General features: G+C 48.1%; 1 protein-coding gene across 1 annotated transcript in view; it reads right to left on the minus strand.

Annotated features, from left to right (window-relative positions):
- The window catches only part of NIN (ninein), a 94,129-nt gene that overhangs the window by 55,592 nt on the left and 16,242 nt on the right, over positions 1-22,295 (minus strand). The window contains 2 exon segments of the mRNA XM_040620896.1: positions 7,375-7,535; positions 18,660-18,741. Coding sequence (XP_040476830.1) covers positions 7,375-7,535; positions 18,660-18,741 — 243 coding nt within the window.

The raw sequence follows: 22,295 nt of genomic DNA on the forward strand, positions 1-22,295 counted from the left end.
CCCCCCCCCCCCCCGGGCAGACAAAGGGAGCCCCGCACCCACTCCGTGGGCTGTGCCTCTCCATGTCATGCTGGCCACTGTGGCGAGCGCTCTAGCTGTCCCATAGCCGGGCCCGGGTGCCCCGCACACGTGGGCTACACCAGCGAAGCTGCTTTCAGGAATGCTTTCTTTGCAGGGCCACCTGCTTTGCTGGACTGCAGAGCAGATGGCCTGAGCCTCTTGGATCCCGGGCTTCCAGCCCCGAGGCTGGACCGGCATCTGCAGCCCGCGGGCCTGACGAGGCCCCCGCCCACAATAGCCCAGTCGCAGCCCCCACCAGCCATCTGCTGCAGTGCAGACCTTGTGCCCCGCAGAACGTATGGCTAATTAAAACGATTATGGGGCACACACGGGTTACTCTTTCCCAGCACAGGTGGCTGAACGGATCTCAGCAGCCTTAAGCAGATGTGGTTTGTTGTTTTTTTTTTTCCTCCTCCTCCTTTTTTTGAAAGGGGAAAGCCTTGCAAGCCCAGAGAGAGGAGGAAGGAAATTCACTGGGATAACAAAGCCCCCCAAACAAATGGAGCTATAGTGTCCATTACGAGAGCAGTGCACTTAGCTAAGCACAGGAAGTCTCTGGAAAAACACACACAGAAATCAGGTTAGAAGAGTGCCTATAACCAAAACTTGAGGACTCTATGGCACATTTAACTCACAGTCCTAAGTGTCTGTAAAGCCCTTGCTCTGAGCCAGGTACTGAGAGCCCAGGACGCCCAGCAGGGATATTCCGTTTCCGCAGGGACACCCTTCCTGGGACTTCAGTTCAGCTCTGCCACCCTGCCTTTGAAGGCAAGCCGGGCAACGGAGGGCCTGACCGCCCCGCTGCCACTCTCTCTGCTCTGAACCCAGGCGCGAGCCGCTCAGGTGCAGGTGCAGGTCTTGACCAGAAAGCCAATCAGTTCCTTTATCTTTAAAAGCCATTAAGAGCTACAAGTAAGTACGGGCAACAACAGGAGTCAGTGTAGGAGCTTTCACGGCACACACACTTAGAGGAGTCCTGCTACCCTGCCAAAGTGCCTTCAGGACTGCCGGCGTGAAGAAATGCTAAGTTTGAAAGAGTAAGTTTGAAAGAGTGTGAGCCTTACGTCTCTACGTCTCTTCTCGTACCAAGGTTGGGGAGTGTTCTCGGTTCACTGGATTCTAAAGTCCCTAAAGGAGAGGGATTTTGTAATCCATCTGCTCCCCGTATCTTATCCATCAGAGTTGCTCTGGGTGGACAGTGAATGAACACGGCTTTTCCATGTGGAAAATTCCCCTAATAGTAGAGTTGGGAAATGACGCTCTTATAATTAAAATTAACTTGTTAATTTTTTATTTGTCGTCTGTTTTATTTTCTAGTTAGGAAATAATTTGTGGAAATTGTTGACCTGGAGGACATGGGGATGGGGGCTGGACACTAAGGGAATTCCCGCTGGGATCAAGGCAGGAAGGCTCACCAGGACAACAAAGCCTCAGAGTTGGAAAGCTGCAGTGTGCCTTAGAATGGGGGATTCCTTATTAGCTTTGAAGGGACTTCTTTATATCACTGTCAACTGGTCTACACTCGCATCTGGAATGAGCGTTTCATCTCTGGGAATAGCCAAAGGATCTAACAGACTTAAGAAAAAGAAAGGGAAATGCTGGAATACCATTAATAAAAAAAACTATCCTGATGATGTCACATCTTTTGATGGAAATAAATGGCATCAGTCATGGGACCGCTTACTTTGTCAAAGACCAGAACAAGAAAATCTAATGGGAGGAATGGGAAAATAGGTACATTTCAACTACAAAAGTTCCTGGCAGAACTTCTCTCCGTTACTAAGAATTTTGCTCCAGGGGCGCCTGGGTGGCACAGCGGTTAAGCGTCTGCCTTCGGCTCAGGGTGTGATCCTGGCGTTGTGGGATCGAGCCCCGCATCAGGCTCCTCCGCTGTGAGCCTGCTTCTTCCTCTCCCACTCCCCCTGCTTGTGTTCCCTCTCTCGCTGGCTGTCTCTCTCTCTGTCGAATAAATAAAATCTTTAAAAAAAAAAAAAAGAATTTTGCTCCAGCATCAAATATTTCCCCCAAACCATATAAATGAATAACTCATGAAGGCTAACTGCAAAGTTGTGCACATATGAGAAGGAACGTTAAGGGACCAGAAGTCAGTTTCCCGCTGCTTGGCGAAGTTTGATTTTCTGTGGGGCAGTAAAACCAGTCTGAGGGATTGGTTTGGTCATTTTTTAGTTCTTAAACCCCCACCACCCCTCCGCTTCCTCTCCCCACAGTCCCAACACAAAGCCACGATTGCTTGTCCATTGTTGACCAGACGAAGCCACTGGCTTCCACTTTTCTCTCAGGCCCTCACTTAAAGTGCCTGGTTTTGGCTTACACTGCGATTGTCTATAGTTGAAGAAATCATTGTTTCAAGCCCCCTGCTCTCGATAATCATCTTACCAGACCTGCTTTATTCCCTGTGGAGGAAAGCAGTTAACAAGGTGTCCCCTGTTTTCAACGAGGGCAGAAAGCAAAGTGGCCCTGCCCCAATTATATTCACGGAACCACCTCGCCCACCAGGTCTGAGGAACAGACTGGAACTGGGCCTTAGTTTTGTTTCTCCCCCCTTCCACCTATCCTGAGAAGAAAGCCCAAAATTAAAATTCAAGGTCAGTTCAGTACCTGCTGCAGGTGTGCATAAAAAAGGGGGGACAAATGTACTCTTTGGAACCTAAAATCTCACTTCTGTTTCTTAACCAAGTAAAGCAAAAACCACCACCAAACGGTCTCATTAATCACACCTTACAGTGGAATCAAGAAGGTGCCCTTTGTTGGCCTGGATTAATTCAGAATAGAATGTCCAACTGAACTGCCTTGAGTGAAAATGATCCCACAAAAAAAAAAAAAAATCACCACTTTCCTTTCAATGCCACCTGAGATAAGAAGTCAGGTCCCAAGGGGATCCATTTGCTGGATAAACACACTAAATTGGAAAGTGAACGCACATTATCAGCCTGATGGTGGAAACTACTTGTCGCTTGTGAATTAGCACATTCTGCTTCAGGGTTTCCAAATGAAATTCTGAAATACACATTTTCGTGCTGAAAATTTAGGAAGATGACAGGTCTTTTCCCCTGTGTGATGGCTTTATGGCCTTGTGAACCAGACATGGTAGGGGAGGCATGCTTAATAGCTCGGTTAGAGATTCTCTGTTTCAGCAGGAAAGAATCAAATTGCTGGAATAAATTGCTGGAATAAAGCTGGATTGAGAGGATTAAAGTGTGTACAAGTCTTATTAGTTCAACACCCATGAACTGAAACATCAAAAGCACCTCATAGCGAGGCCTGTTCTCGTATATTCCATTAGAGGGTGAGGCCAAGCTGGTGGAGCATCTGGGACCCCAGAGCAGACACGTGCATTCTCACCCAAGGCACCGCATCATGACGCTGGACCACGAGTGGTCATGAGAGGGATTCCAGGCAACGAAGGAAGCCGGAAGCGTCCCGGGGGACTTACATTAAAAATAAATCTAGTTGCTTAAAAGCAGACTTTATAATGGCGTCCCTCTCATCTGTCTGCATGTCTGTGTCTTCTCGGGCGGGCGGGAGGGCTGGAGCTATAATGAAGCACACGTATGGAGCATTACCCGTAGTTCTGGTTGTACGTGCGGGAGAAGGCCTCCCAAATAAAGATGCAGGAAAGGTGTTGTGAGCCACTAGCCCAGGAGAGAGGCATGAACTGTCAATCCATGGCGACTTCCCTACTAGGAATAACCCTAGGAGGAAGGGGTGGGGAGCGTTACTCTTTTATCCCTTCAGAGAGCTGTCTGCTCAGTTATCCCTATAGGAGGAGTTCCTAGAAGGAAGCAAGCCACCCTGAGGTCAGCTTTCAGCGGTGCTCGTGACACCACTCCATGTCATTGCCCATCCCTCTCCAAGTGCTCAGATGAATAAAATAATGGATTCATCCTGAGCAAGAATCGGTCTCCTGCTGGGTAGCCACAGAGGGGCTTCTACTCCATGTAACTTTGACAAGTTCAGGTCCCTTCACCTTCATCAAAAAACTCTCAAGTCACTTTAGGGAAAATCAGGCCTGTCTGAGAGCAGCAGAGGCCACAGTCTGAAGGCAAGCTAGGATTCTCACCTTTCCTGAGCCAGGACCCAGGAGTCGAAGGAAACCCACAGTCAAAACCAAGAAGGCCCATCTCCGGCTCACCATCTGACTACTCCTTGTGAATTATTCACGTCAGCAAACAGACAACCCCGCGCCCTCCTTCAATATTGCCCAGCGACACTGAGATGAAGTATGAACCACTGGTAACAAATATACCCAAGAAATAAATTTTTAGCACCCAAGTGCAGATGACAAAAGGGCCTCAGGCAACCTAAAGGGAAAAAAAGAAGCCAACGGAAGAGTAAAGAACTCCTGACAGATTCTCAACTGCTTATAAGTTAAGAATAAATAAACCCCACAGGTTATTAAGAATGTTCTCTTCCCCACAGTTCCCAAGTGGGGGCCATCGTGGAATAAGGAAGATTACCAGGCACCCCAAAGAGACTGGGGTACTTCTGAGGGCAACCTCGAGCTGCCCAGAGTGGCCCTCAATGGCTGAGCTCCTATGGAAACCAGCCCGAAAACACGAATGCTCTCCTGACACGACAGTGTGCCGTAAGACCGACATCCTGAGGAAACAACGTCACTGGACTGTGAGTATCTGTGAAGGAGTGAGTGTGACGTACGGCCGTGGCTGCGACACAAAGCCTGGAAGGGTCCTTTGGGTTGACCACAGGAACTTCAAACATGTCACATGGGCAGCTCTTGATGTTTTAAAGTGATGAATCGCTCTGAAAACTGACAGTCTCAATGCAGCTCACAAAACACTTCACTTTTACGCAAGAAAGCATCTGGGTGAGCTTTGGCTGGAGTCCACCTTCAGCAATTTTTAAAAGTGTAAAAAGGGGTTATCCAGTGCCCCTAGAGGCTTTCGGCGGTGGGCTATAACAGACCCGCAAAGTCGGGTCAGTAGGGGTCCTCAAGGAGAACAGACATCGAGAGAAAGGATGCTTCTGGGCCTCTATTTGCTGTTCTACTGAGAGGGGTCACTGAGAACTAAAGCTTCTGTGTACAGTGTCAGAAGGTCTCACCTCTGAGGTTCTAGAGGGGCGAGAAGCTGACGTACATGGGGGGGTAGAGGACGCATGTGAAATGGTTCTCCCAACATACCCTTTCACTGAGACACAGCAGCAATATTTTGCCCAAACTCAGGCCTCAATTCTTATCTTTACCTCTACATGAGCCCAAAGTCTCACTTTTAAACAGTAAATCTCACTGGAAGTCAGTAGAGTAGATAAAACGAGGATATAAGAAGTAATTTGCCAGCAACAAAATCAGCTGTGCCCAAGAACTGTCTGGGTGTCCCCAGGTAGTACCTGGAAACTATCTCATCAAAAAATAAGTAATCGTTTTATTTCTTAGCATCAAATAACAATGCCTTGGGTACTGAAAGTAGTTGGAGAAAGGAGATACTAGACTTAAAGTGTTTTCCACATAACGAAAGCTTACCCCCTGAAGTACTGAGATGTATTTTAAGCATTTTTCTCCCATAGAGAAGTGTCTCAGATACATCCCACATTACTCAGGGTTATGAAACAGACTTCATGTGATAAAATGAGACCCTTCCTGACAGCAAGGTAAATATTAGGAACACAGCAATAACTAAAGTATGCAAATTACTTGCATCTCTGAAATTAGATATGCAAAGTTTTCGTGCCTGTGAGTACATGTGTTTTACTGGGGAAAGGGCCCAATCTAAATTCTCACAGGGACCCAAGAAAGGGTCTGAAACGGACTGAACCCAAGAAGAGATAGCCTCTACTCCAGACCGATTGCCCCAGTGCTGTGACGTCCCAGGCAGTGTCCTCTTCTTTGGCCATTTCTGTCTTCAGCTGTCACCTCTCACCCACGACACTCTTAACACCATTTTGAGAGGGTTTCTATCTTCCTTCTCTGCCTGCTTTTTTTCTTCTTTCTCACTCACATGTCTGCCACTGTTCCTTCTTCACTTCCAGTGTGAGGACAAATATTCCTTTTTTTTTTCCTCTAAAGATTTTATTTATTTATTTATTTGAGAGAGTGAGCAAGAGAGAAAGCATTAGCAGGGGCACAGACAGAGGGAGAAGCAGACTCCCCGCTGAGCAAGAACCCCGATGTGGGGCTCGATCCCAGGACCCCAAGATCATGACCTGAGCCAAAGGCAGATGCTTAACTGGCTGAGCCACTCAGGCGTCGCTAGGTGTTCCTTATCTTTAAAACAATGGTGGGAGCTTCTTGGGATCAGCAGACCAGTCCTGTGTCTTCTAGACTGCAGTACTATGGCTGGTTTCATTTCTGCTCAGCACCTGTGCTCTTTTCGGTCACCTTTGGGTTCGTGGGCATTCTGCAAGGCTGAAGATGCTAGATGTCTGACTGCTGGGGACATTATTGGAGCAAGCTTCCTACGGGCTTTAATAAGCTGAACATGGGGCGCTGGACAGCAATGAACGCACGTGCGTGCCCACACACGCACACGTCCGTCAATCCCCCATCGACAGACTACTTTGAGAAAGTTGAGGCACTTTGTCCCTTTCCCAGCTTATGTTAATATCTGAAATATTTGCATCCCCAGTCTAAGTTGGGATTTGCAAGAAATATTTAGAGCTTGCTCAGCACGGCATTCTCGGCCATGTTCTATAAACGGCATGCTGGTAAATGAGCCGTAGGAAAGAATAAAGAAAATGTTACTGCTTCTCCTTCGCGGGTAGATTGCGGCGACATGCACAGGGGAAAGAACGGCGACGAGCAAAGCGGGCAAATCGGCCGGCTGGAGGGCCGGGCACGCCCGGGGGCCACACACCCCGGAAGGAGAGCCGTGGCGACTGCCAAGGCCACAAGAACCAGGTCTGAAAGCCGCTTTATGCCACCACGAGGGATGAGGCGCGGCTCTCAAGACGCCTGAGCGCACCGCTTTCCTCCGCCACCTGCCACGGACGCTGGTTCATAGACTGTGGGCGCCGGCAGGCAGGGGGGCAGCTTTTCCCACCCCTGAAAATGGCCGTGCCTCGAGGACAGACACAGTCCCGAGAAGTGCTGCACGTCGCAGACCCCAGATAACGTGACAGCAACTGAATTTTAACTATATAAACGCAAAGGTGGCCCAGAAATGTCAGCTCTCCAGAAGCGGAAACGGAGATGAAAACATTCCAACCATAGACAAATGAGCCGCGTAGTCTCAAGGCAAGTAGTAAGAGTAGCAGGTTGGGAACTGAGAGAGGCCATACCCCTCAGTCCACCTGTCCCCACACCCCCGGGCCAGGAGGGCGCGCCTGTCGACTCCTTACCTCGCTGCGCTCACCGGCTGGGGTGTGGGAGGGCCGAGCTTCTTCACCGAGGGGCTCAATCTCTGCAAACTCTTCCACGGATTCTTGAAACTCGGGTAAGGACCTTCGTCCATAACGCTTGCCGCCTTTCACATATTTGGGCTGAGCTTCTAGGGAGCAGTCTAGGCAAGGAGACAAGAGTTGAGGCCACATTACATGACAGACTCAGCCCTGAGCTGACACTCCCAGCTGTCAGACGCAGCCTCTTATACCAGCCCCAAAATAAACCACACTGTTCACCAGTTGTGCTGGAGGGGGCGGGGCTGAGGCACCAGGTCAGATGCACAGCACGCCTTCTAATTCCAGCCGACTGACGGCTCCCCGAGCACATCTCTGCATCCCGTGGGGGAGCTGCAATGCCAGCAGGGGAGGGTCTCACGGAGAGGGCCAGAGCTCAGGAGAAAGTGAGGCGTCCTATTTGTTCTTCTGTTTACGAAGCTGGTGTCTCGCAGGGAGGGGAACGGGAGAGGGGGAGATCGTACCGACAGAGACAGCATCGGAGGAAGTCTTGGGGGTGATGATAAACCAAACGCCACAGCAGCCGGGCTAGTATTCACACCCCCTCCTGTACCTCAGCGACTCCTCTGTTAACCGTCCCACCTTCTGATCCATCAGACAAGCACGATGACAGAACAAAGAAACTGACAGAGTGGATCCTAATAAATTAATGGCAGCTCATCGCTTATATGAAACCGGGCATCAAGATCGCATTATAAAATTAAAAGCTGTAAATGCAAAACTGTATAAAGGAAAACAGTAGGTTATGTTTTTCTCTTCACGAGCTTCAGTGTTGGACAAAATAAAAAGGAAGGTGCATAAAGGGGAGAGCCATTTCTTGACCTTAAAGAAGGACCTCAGCATTCTGATGTAACATGTCTCAGGTACAACCGCCACCACCGCCACCACCGTCACCACCGTCACCACCGCCACCACCGTCACCACGCACTAACTTTTCTCTACAATGGGTAGCTTTGAAGCAAGAGAATAAATACTTCACTCTATGCAAATGTCATCTTAGATAATAGATTTTTTTTAGCACCTTGCACAGAATTAGGAGAATAAGATATTCTATTAAAATACAAAAGATTGGCAATGCTTTGATTTCAGTTCTTACCATCCACAAAAGCACAGCGTCTCTCTAGAGAACACGATGTACGTTCTGTTTGAACAGGACAGTCTTCACAAGAGGTGTCTGAACTCAGACATGTAGATTTTCAGATGAGGTATGGACACCCATCATCAAAACGTGGGTGGCTGATTGGATAAGAACTAAAAGAGTGAAACCCTTGCTTCACCACCACAGAAACCATCTTAGGGTTTAGCCATGACTTTGTCGTTTCCTGGGAGGGCCAGGGATCCCGTCTGACTCACGCTGCCCTTCCCTGCACCCCCTGCCCTTCCTCCGGCATAAGCTCAGATTTCACAGATGCGGTCAGAAGCATTCTGAAAATGCTCAGCAAAGCTCAGAGTGAAGTATTTACGCTCGCTCTATAATTTCTAGCGATATTTATATCCAGCTTCTTAAAAGTCCCGGCCAAGTCATGTTATTTGGTCGAGCGATTCTCTTACAGGGAGACTTTAAGCATACACAATTTATATTGAAAATCACATGCACGTTTGAAGGTACCTTTCATCAGGAGAGAGTGGGTCAACCTGTGAGTATTCAGGAGCGGCCCAGACACCCGAGCTACGTGTTGCCAGCTGACACCCACAGACGCTAGTCAGATAAGAGGCAATGCAGAACCATCCTTAATATATTACACATTTAAATTTTACTGGTAGACAAGATACACCGTTAGCGACGATGGCGGCGGGGGGTTGGGGGGGTGGGTTTGGAAAAGATGAAGAGAAAAACTTACGCCATCAGAAAAGGGAACGTGACATTTCCCCGGTGTGAGAACGGTCATAGTCTGGAGATGGGAGTGACAAAGGAGCTCTTCTGCCTGCTGCACTTTTACAGAGGAAAAGACTGGTGGGACAGAGCGACCCACTTAAAGCAACTGGGAAATACTCCAAAACCCACCTGGGGGGGAAATGACTCCCCAGTTATTTACCACTAAATACCTCATGCCAGGCAAGGGAGCAGTGCTGGATTTGGGTTAGGGATAGAAGGTAATAGATTGTGAGTCATTAAGGGACCCTGCAAGGTTTGGGTTTATTTTACTGTTTTTTGCATTGCCAAGAATTTTTTAAAAATGCTTATTTCATATTTTATTATTATAAGTAATTTTGAGCAAACTTTAAGTTAGCATCTTTAACAGAATGTAATTGCATCACCAAGTCAATTTCTAGAGAAATCTATTAACCTGTATACTCTTTGGGGGATGAAAGTATTCGCACACCAAGGAAGACTGAGGTGGTAATGTGACCTCCTAGAGAATTTCCCAATAAAGAATCAGACTAATGGGACCAATCATCAACCACTACTTCTTTGACTTACATACTCACATAGCTCTCCCCTATTTAGGGTATGAGCGTCACTACACTTACGTGACAAGAAGCGAAGAAGGACGTCCAGAGAGAACATTCATGGTCAACAGTCATTAAAGTGCTGAACATTTGAAAACCATGGTTTTCTCTATCAGTCTCAACTAGGCCTTTAAAAGGCCACAACAGCAGTCCACCAAATGAATTTTAGGACACTCCTGTACCCCTAAATTAAAGAATGCTCTACCCCAGCCTTACCACGTCCAACATTCACACATCTGCAGCCTGGGGGCAAAGTTTACGTCCTTTATGAGTGCAGCCAGATGTAACTTCCACATTTCAGGGTTCCATCATGGAACAATTTTAGCTATGCCAGGTAATACAGTGTTTTTTGATTTAAGAAATGAAACTGTGTACGTCAGACAGCTTTCTTTAACGTAAGTGTAAGGGACTGCTCCAATTACGTTTTCCAACGAGGGACGTGAAACGCCAGTGAAACAAACAGTATGTAAAGGATTGCCAAACTCAGTGTTTTGTTTCCTTGAACATTTACTTATGATTCTACTCGGATTTCCAAGCTTCAGGGTCATTTTTGTTTCTTTCCGTTTTCTATTTCTCCTATTTGACAAAAGTAAAAATGGGCTTTGAAGGAAAGAGGACAAACCCAGACTGCCTAGAGGAATCCTGGACCCCATCCTTGCAGAATTTATTGTGAAATGCACCAATCCTAGTGAGGTGGCTTTGAAGCAGTCCTACGTGACTTAGTTTAGATGATCTGGGTTTTATTCCATAAACCAAACACTTGGTTGTGAGTAGGGGACAACAGAGAAATCTTGATTCACTCCCCTAAAGACTGCTGGAGAAATATGGAAGTAACTCATAGTCTCTACCGAGCAGGTGGGGGGGGGATCTAAATGGGGAATTTGAAAGACAAGGAAATACCATTTCTCCCAGTCTTAGGAATGAAACAGAATCTGGATACTCAGACACCGCATTCTTTACTCCATACCCCATCTGTCCCAAGGAGAGAAATTCCAGACCTGCGATAATGTCCACTTCCCAGAATCATGATGAACCACCATGCATACGTAGGACTTGTAACCTGAAGTCTTGCACTTACGATAAAAGGACAACTGAAATGCAGAGTCAGTGAGAGAGACCACTCAGGGGATACGCCAGCTGCAGGCAGGGAAAACCACGGACACTCACCCGCCCAGGCCTCTCTCGACTCCCTCCCTGCCTCAACTCACAGAGCAGCACAGAGCACAGGGTCCACGGCCTCCTCCTTGGACTGGCTGCAGCCTGGGGGATGTGGGTCTCCACTTGGAAGGCTCTGCTCTCCCAATGGCCAAAACAGTGAGGATCCAAGAGGAAGCTCATGGGCAAAGTATCGTGTTGTGCCCATTGAGGGATAAGATGGAGATTTTATCGCTTTTTGATTTAAACCTCCCTGTTCCCAAAACTGACCTGAGGATATTTCCACGATGAAGAAGGAAGCTCTGCCTTTTGGTGGGGATAGTCTTATTTTGAAACTGCTTGTGTGGACCCTTGCTTTCTCCTTCCCTTCCTGCCCCATTCGGTTAGCCTGGACAATCGTTCCCAGTGACACCAGCCCCTTCCAAAGCCAAAGGCGCTCGGCACACAGTAACGCCAATCTGAGGCCCTCCATGTTACACTGCTGCTGAGCTCATGGGGTTCCTGAAACTCATTTAAAAATAAGGAGTCAAAACCAAAGCACATGCAAACATCAGGAAGAGCAGCCCCAAGAAGCTTCCGTGGGAAAGGGCGGTCAGGCAGCAAATGAGCACCACCCAGCCCCACGGCACGTCCCCAGCTCCTCGCCTCCTGTGAACACCGTCACCCCCGCATGACACAGAGTGCAACCCCATACCCGATACTAAGTAAGAGAAAAGGGAAGAGAAGGGATTCAAGGGAGACCAAGGGGGTGGATGAAAGAGGGAGAGGCGGAGGGAGGGAGAGACAGGAGACAGACACGGACAGGCACAGGTGGTGAGAGGGGGTGGGAGGGAGAAGATGGGCAGGGACTTAGAGGCCAGTGGAGAGAGCGGGAGCAAGAGGAGCAGATAGGGGAGGGGACCAGAAGTGGGGGCAACGTGTAGTGGGGGGTCCAAGGAGGAGGGCAGAGGTGAGCTGGAGTGGTAGAAAGAAGAAAGGGGAGAGGAGGAGGATGTCCCAAGGAGGGAGGGGAGAAGAGAATCCAAGAGAGAATGAACAACGTAAAGACATCAGGGAAGTCTTCGCACATTCCTTCCGCCTCCCGGCCTGCTCTCTGCCTCCGCGGGAGGTCGCCAGCCAGCAGGGCCCTCACCCCACACCTCTGTGCGCACACAGCCCTTTCTGGGGCAGCTGCTTCCTGACCGCTAGCAGCCCGCTCCACAGCCACCCCTCTCTCCTGGAACCCCCACGCAAGATGTGGGGGCTCCTGGGGGGCTCTCAGGGAATGCGGGGACAACTTCAGGAGCGGTCGCCACAGTTTGCGCTCACCAGTCCGCGTTGATGGTTCTTGCTGGAGCACAGGTGCTTCAGGGCACAAAGTTAACAGGGGCTCTGATTAACCGTGCCTGGGAGGAAAGCTTCGAGGAGAAGGTCTGCACCTCACAGGGGTGCCCGGGCTGGCGGATGGGTGCGGCCGGCAACCCCCAGGACTGAGGGGTCTGACCAGCTGGTCTACGGAGCCCTAAAAGCCGTTGAAGCTGCACAGAAAAACGCCGTGAGCTGTTCAGGATGGTAGGACTGTTTCCCCAGCCTTCTCCTGGGGTGTCGGCCTGCTGACCCTGCTGAAGGCCGAGCATCTTGAGCCATTTCGGGGAAGAAGGCCGAGATTCACATTTCACTTAAGCGAATCCTCCCCGTTGTTCCAGGTTCAACTCAAAACATCTCTCTCCGGTAACGGCATGGCACAACTGTCACAGGACCTTTTCTTCCATGAATTTGGTGCCACCCATGCTGTTGACAGCCCCTGGTGTCATAAAGATCACGGTCCTGTTTTTCTAAAAGCATTTTACACGTTAGAATTACCAACCCAGCTGGACGGGAAGGCTTTCTAGGGCAGTAGAGCTCCTTGGAAAGAGCCTGGGCTTTGATTCAAACAGACCTGGACCGGAACCCTCAGCCCTTAGAAAGATCAGGGGTACGTAATGTCACGAAGGCTTAGCCTGCTTATCTGGAAGGGACGACGACCGGAGCTCAGTGGGACAAGGTCGCTCTTCTGTCCGGTAGCTCCTGCCCCGGGGAGCTCGAGACACCCCATGGGGTCCCCGACCCCCCCCCCGGGCTGCTGTGGGGCCAACAGTGGGCTGGAGCCAGGGGGCCGGGCCCGGGGAGCAAAGTCAGAGACTCCACGGCCTCCAAACCCACAACAAACTTCCTTGACCTCATTTTTCTTGGTAAACGGCAAGATTAGTGGCAAACGTGTAATGCTGTGATCCAGCCTGTCATCTCAGAAACTGGGGCCACCTCCGTGTCCGTCTTGCCTGAATTTTCTCTTCCTTACCACCTCTTTCCCCTTTACCCCTTCCCCTTGTCACTTCCCCTTTGCCCTGATACAGGAGGGACGCTAAGACTCCCTAACCCTCCTTTTCATGTCCCTGCTTTGGAAACCTTCTCAGACTCTAAAGTTGACATAAACTTACAACATTGGCACAACTCCCGAGTCAACGGTTTTGCTCACATGAGTATTTTGGGTTTTTCGGCACAACACATGTAGGTTTTAAAATAATGCCTTCCTGCCCTTCGTAAAAATGGAGCATGTGCAAAATCATCGTGAGTATTCTCAGTAAACTCATCGAAAGCGTTCTTCCACAGCACGCTTGAACTGCTCGTTATTCTTTGGTTACAGACATCACAATATGCCTAATTGTCAAATATTTATGTTTGATATACATTTTCCCGCTATTTCCAATGACCACCCTTACACACACATCTTTGTGCGTATCCATAAATATTTCCATAGCGTAACATCTGAGAGCCGCATCCATCAGCCAAAGGCACTTTTATAGTTTCTGCTGCTCCTTCATTGCTTCATATAATTCCAGGAAGGTCCTGTCATGTTACGTGACCAGGAGTGGGCGTAAGTGTTTCCAATTCCCCGTGACCTTAGGAAGGGACTCCTCACTCCTTTCTTGATGGCAGTGGTGGTTTTATTTTGCTTTTAACTTTTGGGAAAAATGTGCTGGTCCTCACTGTTCTCGTCCATAGACAACAAGGGAACAGGGAACCACGTTCTTACTTACTTGACTCAACCAGAGAGAGCACAACAGAACACAACTCTGGGGCCATTTGTGTGTAGATCTCCTATAAACAGGGCCCTCAGCCAGACTTCGGAGCCCGGCCCAAGGCCTCTGAATACAGTGGCAAACACCCATCTTCAGCTCGATGCCCATAAGACCCACTTCACTGCAAACTTGGTGAGTGAACGAAAAGGTATCTGTTATATTTATAGCTTCTTCAAAATATAAGAAAAATCATTAAATTAGGGCAGCTCCTGGAATTAGGAATATTGTCTAAAAAAACAGCATCATCGGCACCAAAACCACACATAGTCTTACTTTCGTAATGACATGGCTCTTGCAGGTCTGAGTTCTCCCTCGCCAGGTAAACAAAAGGGCAGATTTCTACATTAACCATGTCAGGGAAAGAAGGGGCTTCGGGATTATGCGAACATTTACTACTGAACAGAAATCGAATGCAAGATGCATCAAGCAAGGACAACATCTCTGGAGAGCAGATCCAGACAGTGTGTTCATGCCATACAGCTTAGAGCCATGCCGGCATTTCCACAAAAATCCTATAATCCAAATGCAGAGGAAATTGAATAAATAACCAATCATTAAGTTTTTGTCCCTCTCTTATTCCAGGAAAATAATTTAAAAATTAAACTGTACGTGTAGATATGAAGCAATTACATCACTGATGTTAACCAGTTAGGAATTTACAAACAATTCCCTCCGTCCCCAACCCATTCTCCTGTCCCTGTCTCAGCATCACCATGTTTCATTTTGTTGTTGTTGTTAGGGGAGAAACTCTTCTCTAAAAGCCTCAGAATCATCAATTATCAGAGTAAAACAGATGCGGAAAATCATCTAGTATGAAAAATCATCACGCTAATTTTAAAAATAAAGAAATTGTACCTCAGAGAAATTACAGATGGCAGAACCCAAGTCTATGGGAATAATAACTTAACTCCATCTCCTTTCAAATTCTTTTTTTTTCTTCTTTCTTTTCTTTTCTTTTTTTTAGAGGGAGAGAAAGAGAGAGGAGGTGGGGAGAGGGAGAGAAAAAATCTTAAGCCGGCTCCACGCCCAGCCCAGAGCCTGACACAGGGCTCGATCTCACCACCCTGAGATCATGACCTGGGCAGAAACCAAGACTCGGATACTTAACCGACTGAGCCACCCAGGCGCCCCTCCTCTCAAGTTCTAATACAGCTTTGTTTTTGTTTTATTTATATATAACTGTATTTTATCAGAGGAACATGAAAGCATGAGGTCCACCGGGCATTTGTCCTTAGCAAGCAGAACTTCGCAGTGTCAATTTCTGTCTGGTAGAATCTGACAGAAACACAAAGCTAGCCTTTGTCATGAATTTAGATATTCAAAGATGACACAACTGAATCTTGGAGCTGAGCAGATTTTAAGTATTTTCCAGTACAACCTCTTTCACATATGAGGTGACCGAAGACCACAGAGGTGGTGATGTAGGAGGCCACCCAGTTAGAGAGGCAGAGCCAGTATTTTCTAACGCCTGGCTTGAGGGCCTTTCCACCATATCAAGCTGGGCTTTCTATATTGTACTCTGGTACCGCATCTGGTACTTTTAACTGATAAAAATCCTAGGTGTTATAAAATATCCGTTTGTGACCCATTCTGTTTCAAAGGCTGTGCCCTGTGGCCCTATTTTTTCAGTCACTTTCCAGAGTCTAAGGGCAGTCTTTTTTCTCAAAGTCTAGTTGGTCCATTGATTTCAAAGGACAAGACAAAAATAGCACAGGTCTGGCCCTTACGGTACGAGATGAATTAAGTACAGAAAAGCCAAAGAACAGTGCGGACACAGGCATTCCTGTCACTAACGATCAGGTGAACTTGCTCTTCTCACTCCTTCCCGCTGACTCTGGCCAACTGTCAGAATCTTTGCGGCAGGCCGCAGTGACCGAGGACTGGGGCTGCCCCCAGCGCATCCATCTGGGGGTGAACGCTCTTCAACCCGAGCTTCCCAGAGAGGAGGAGCCCCTGGTGACGCCCTCCTTTGCCACCACCTGTGAGACTTCAGTTAAGCCACGTGTCTCTTCGGGCCTCCGCGTGCTCATCGGTAAAACAGCAGCGTTCTCTCCAGCCCCACAATTACAGGTCTGTGATTTAGGGCAGAGTCATCTTCACAAAGGGGAAGAAGGAGGTGAACGCAAGTGGACCCCTGATAGTGCATTTGAGTCCTGAACCTTCTTTCTCTGTCGCTTGCCCGCCGAGCCAGTCAGCCCGCGGGGGCTGAGTCGCATTTTCGAGTGGGTGGGAGAATGTTGCAGTGGGAAGAACTGCGTGATCCCCAGGGACAACTGGAGGGGCCAGAGTGAGATGGGCGAGAGACAGAAACAGCGGTGATGCTCGGGGACAAAGCAGGGAGTGTGGGAGGCGGGCTGACTCACTGGCTCCTAGGGGATAAACGCTCTGTGGGGCGCCGGCTCAATCCTCGATTTTACCCTGCAGGCCAGACAGCAGCGAGGGCCCGTACACGCCGTGCAAGACGCTGTCGATAGGCGCTCTGCTGCTACATTCCACTGACTCGGGGCGGCTCTCTCACGAAGGTCTGCGGCAGCCTACCCAAAGGACGGAGCACACGCGACACGGTGAAGTCCCTTCTGTGTGTCGTCCCGGACGACGCGTCCAGATTATGGTCTCGACCTGCACAGCCGTGGGGCACACACGTCACTCTGAACCCACCCTCTGGAGCTCGGTTCGGAAACGGTACTTCCCGGCTCTGACCAAGCTCAGCCAGCTTTTGTCCCCCCCTCACCCGATTTAGATCCCAACACTGAGCAACTCGAGGAGGTGCTCGTCGCGTCTGTGGTCGCCATAAATCGGTACGTTTAGTATGACCGTTTTCTGGCAGGTGACAATACAGGTTTGGAAGAAAGGGCAGCGAAGAGATCGTGTGGCCTGGTGGCAGGACTGCCCATGCCAAACCCACATAAAACCACGTGATCGACACACAGAAGAGCAACAGAATGAATTCTTAGGTTACGGAGGCTCTTACTGACTAAATCAGCTCTATTCAGGGTCCCTAGATCTTGCGCTGTTGTTATCAAGACGAAAGATCACCTTGACTACATAAAAATACCAACTAAGTGTGAGCCCTCCAAGAACAGAAGCCCATGTTCCAGCAGGGGTCACCTGCAGAAATTCTATTAGCAGTCTGGAAGACCTCCAGAAGGCAATAACCGCCCCCACAGGCTCACTGCGGGCTTCCAGAGAGTGCCGGCACGCCTCAGAGTGGATGACAGCCTTCTTTGGGGTGGTGACGACAGGCAGAAAGGGGAGCCTCAATCTGGAATCCAAACACTGCTAAACGCAGCGTCCATACACGTGACGCACGTCTGAGCATTCCAGAAGGCACAGCGAACCAGATCGCCAGGGAAGAGGTGAGCTCCCGTCCGCGCTGTATCTAAATAGGTCGCATTGAAGGAGCCTTTGTAGTGACAAAATGTTAACGATCTCTCCTCAGTCTCAAAGACTGGACTATATTTTCATGTTACCTTTTTAAAAATCAGGTTTATTGAGGTATAATTCACACAGAATAAATTTCGGCCTTTTAGTGCACAACTCTATGGGTTGGAAGAACTCATAATATCTGTAACTACTACCGCAGTCAAGGCATGAAACAGTTTCATCACCCCAAAAATCCCCCATGCTCCTTTGTAGCCAACCCCTAGCCCTAGCCTGACAACCAATGATTTGATAGAACCGGACTGTATTGTCATACAAATTTCAGCCCTGTTTAGACCTTTACATAATTACCATATTTCACTGAGCCTAAGATAGGCACACACACACACACACAGACACCCCCCCACCAACACGACCAGCTCTGAACACTCTGACATTCGGATATGTCTTACAATCGATGGCATTTTACTCTAACTGCCAAAAAAATGTTCTTTTCAGAGATACATAAAATAATGATGTCTTATAATCTATAGTGCTTTTAAATAAATTAGTGAAGTGTAATAGTAAGTCCTTTATTTTTTAACATTTGTTGAATATTTACTATGTGTGAAGCATTCTCCTCGACCCTGAAAATACAAAAATAAACAACATGGTCCTCAAGAACCATTGCTTGAGATATGTATTATCAATTATAATATAACGTGATAATATCTATAGCAGAGAGTTATCCACCTACTAGGACCAAATAAGATTATCTCTAGATTGGCCACTCTTCTTTGGGGCAAAATCCACCCCACCCCCCAACTCAGATCCTTCCATATACACAGGAAGTAGGATGGAGAAAGTACCATCCGCCTTCACTCTGCTCATTCCGGGATTACTGGCACACCATCTGACATATGGCCTAGGAACAATCCAATTACTTCTTCCCTAATACACTGCTGTGGAAGGGAAGCCTCATTTTAGTGTTCAACAGCTGCAAGGCTTTTAGGATAAAATCAAAAGACAAGTCACTGAAAATAACTGTTCAGTCTTAAAAGGCAGACGCCCAAAGCTCTCATAGACATGCTTCAAGGTCCCGAATTCTTCCCTGGACAAGTTTTAAAGGGAACGTAGAGAAGAAAAGTTAGTGAGCGCCCTTACCTGGTTCTTGAAAGTGCTCTTCATTTGACAGAGTTCTGGACAAGAGAAGTATTAATGCTTCTTTAAATTGGTCAAAATGCACCTAAAAATAAACAATGAAAAATAAATTCAAAATCGTTACCACAGCCTTAAGGAAGTAAATCCATGTTCAAGGTACCAGAACCATTTGGTAGCATCCTGACAGCCTTGAAGTGAGGCATAACTTGCTTTTTTCCCTTTTCTTCATTTCTCCAAAGCACTGAAGGGAAAGTGGGCTGATCATTTCTGACACCCCAGTGTCCTAAACACTAACTTCCATGTTTATTCAATCCTGAGCGGGGAAGCTATAGAGCAAAACCCTCCTTATAAACTCAGGAAAAGGTATGTTTTGAACTCAACTCCTTTTATTTTTCTGAACAAGACCACAAGAGAAAGAGGTTAGGTGAGATATTAGGGAAAACTTCCCAAGTAAAGGATCCATTGTAACAAGGCCCCACAGAGGCTTTCATGTCCTAAGACATTCTAGAAGAGAATGTGTGACCGTTTGAGGATGACTTGACCGTAGTCTTGTCTGAGGCAGGTATGTAATACTTATCTCCCAAGGCCCCTGTGATTCTATAAACAAAAAGAAATCAATGGCAAACACAAAGAATAAAAGAACCTTGGGAAGCATTTTCCTGAATTCTTAAACACACAATTACCTTGACAGAAGGATGAAACAACACAAGTTTTACCTAAGTAACTACTCGGAATTGGGATATTGCTTTGGTCGAAGGGGTAAAACGGTTTTCTTTATGGCCAAGCGTATTCTTCTATAACTTAAATTCATGTGACCTCACCATGAGGCAGAAGGGAAAGACGGTATTTCTTCTCCCCATAATTCCAGTTTGATAGTGTGCCACCTGTTTACCCAGAAAACCATACGTAAGTACAGAGTCCGTCAATTTGATATTTGTGCCGCCGTGGTCTCTTGGGACATCATTACGAGACACTGCCTAGACGTTTGAATATAGGTGACAGATAAAAACCACTGCCGAATTGTACTGGGAAAAGCAGCAAACCTCATCAGTTAAACAACGGAGGAAAGAAAGTGTAGGCCTTATCCACACAAGTCGATGTAAAGGAGAGGAGTCCGTGAGGCTCCTAGGCCACAAAATCGTATGTGCTTGCAATCCGCCATGCTTTCCCCAGTGTATGTGCTCTTTCTACTGCATCCATTTCATCACTTAAAATTACTTTCTAAAATCATGTTCCTTTAGATAGTATAGACTAAAAAGCAGTTTACTCTACAAAGCCAGAGCAGAAAGCTGCCAAGGCAGGGGCGCCTGGGTGGCTCAGTGGGTTTAGTGTCCGACTCTTGGTTTTGGCTCGGTCATGATCTCAGGGTTCTGACATCGAGCCCCACGTCAGGCTCTGTGCTCAGCCGACAGTCTGCTTGGGATTCTCTTTCTCCTTCTCACTCTGCCCCTCCCCTCCTCCTCTCCCACTTAAAAAAAACAAAAAAGGGCAACCTGTCAAGGGAGGCAGGGCATCTGCTAGAGAGCCAGGGCCCAGCAATCAACAAAAAATTAAGAGGGAAGTGGTGCTGACTAGGGTTCCCAACGGACAAATCACCGAGGAGCCTGCAAGAGGGAGGACGGCCAGGTCCTGCTGCCGGCCCGAAGTATGAATGTGGGCTTCAGGCACCGTGGCATCCTGGCTCCTGTTTCCAGGGGCAAGGCCGTCTTCCCAACCAGCCAGTCCACAAACAGCACATACCCAAGGGCTCTTCCATCCAGGGACACTTGCCAGGCACTGCCTACTGCCTACGGGAATCATTCCTTCCCCACGGGGTGGGCAGTCGGAGGGTGAGGAGCCAGCTGGGTCCAGAGTCCGACCCTGCCTCAGCCGCTTCTTCCTGCGGTAGCTAGATTACTAACCCTCTCTGAGCTTTAGTTTGCTCATGTGTAAAATGGGGACCTCGAACAATTTTTATGATCGTTCAACAAATATTTATCGGGCAGCTGCTATGGGCCAGGCACTACCCTAGGCCCTGCTGATAGAGCCGTGAACGAGAGTGACAGAGATCCTGCCCACGAGTAATGTTCCAGAAACGGCACGGGGAGCACAGGCGCCTGCTGTGTGAGGTGCACTGCACGTACTTCATGTTATTTAAAATAACACCTCCCTCACAGCAGCAGTAGGAAATTAAAATGAGAGTTACGTAAGAGGTCTAGAACTTCCAGGGACTTATCAGGTACTCAGCAAGTGGTAGTTAATACCACTTGGTGCAGTTAATTACCAATAGGTGTATGGCATGACTGCTTCCTCTGCTTTTACAGAGAAATGGCCACATTTTCAAGCAAAGCACCTGGACCTGAGAGTGACCAAGACAGCCAGGGGGAGGGGATGACAGCCGGGATCTTGCCTCCCCACCAGGATCTGGACAGTTGCCCAACATCAGAGAAACGGATCCAGTGTGCTGTGTTTAGGGACCTCAGCTCGGGGGTTCTCCTCCTGTAGGGTACTGATGGGAGTGACCTGAACGAAACCTTAGCCTCTCCTCGCCAGTTGTGAGCTGAACAGAAAGAGGCTCTTATGTCAAAAGGGAGGTACTCTCCTTGAGAACTCCAAGTCTTTTACACTTGGCTCGTGGGTCTCTGCTGGGTCTTCTAAAGGTCGAAGCTCTGACCGAGGGGATCAGAAAGAGCCCTTCTCCATCTAGTCCTGGCACAGTCCAATTCAGTGAGTATCAGCCATGGAGGTCGCCCAGGAGCCCATGTACCTCAATCTTACCCTGAAAAATGACCAAGGTACCTGTACTCTGGACGTCAATTCCATCCAACTCCCAAGACTCCGTTATACCACATCCCAGGGACATTTAGGCCTCCTACAAACACGCCGCCCTCTGAGACCGTAAACCTCATTTATATGGAGACTGCGTGTCAGACCACGCGAGAGCAGACAACTGGAAAACAACAAGCAGTGTCCAAGGCTGAGGAAGGCGTGAAAAAGCGCCCACTCTTTCCACAGAAAATGCCACACAAGCAGCTCGGGAGGAATTTATTTTCACTTTACCTGATTTATTATAAGCTCTGATGTCCTGCTTCCGAACCCACTACAGATTAGAAGCAGCAAATAAGAGACGGGAGCACTTGGCGGTAAGCACTCCAAGAAGTAACGACTGACATCTTGGGATTGACTAAAGACATGAACTATCTCCCCTCAAGCAAAAATAAAGTATAATTCGTATACTTAAAAAACCTGGTTTTAAAAAACTACACCAACCACTTAAAAAGACATGACCTCGGCGCCTGGGTGGTTCAGTGGGTTAAGTGTCTGCCTTCAGCTCAGGTCATGATCCCAGCGTCCTGGGATCGAGCCCCGCATCAGGCTCCCTGCTCAGCGGGGAGTCTGCTTCTCCCTCTGCCTGCCCCTCCCCCTGTTTGTGCTCTTTCTCTATCAAATGAATAAATAAAATCCTCAAAAAAAAAAAAAAAAGACATGGTCTCAAAAAACTAATAGGCTCCGTTGTTTAGTGTTGAGGCAAGGACCTCTGTGCCACTAAATAAATCGTGAGAATATTGCTCTTATAATATAGATAGACCAAGGAGATTTTAAATGATCAAGAACGACCTTATGATGTTTAATATCCTCTTTGGTAGGGTAAAACTTGAA

Source organism: Ursus maritimus, unplaced genomic scaffold (genome assembly GCF_017311325.1).
Source record: "Ursus maritimus isolate PB19 unplaced genomic scaffold, ASM1731132v1 scaffold_36, whole genome shotgun sequence".
NCBI classification, from domain to species: domain Eukaryota; kingdom Metazoa; phylum Chordata; class Mammalia; order Carnivora; family Ursidae; genus Ursus; species Ursus maritimus.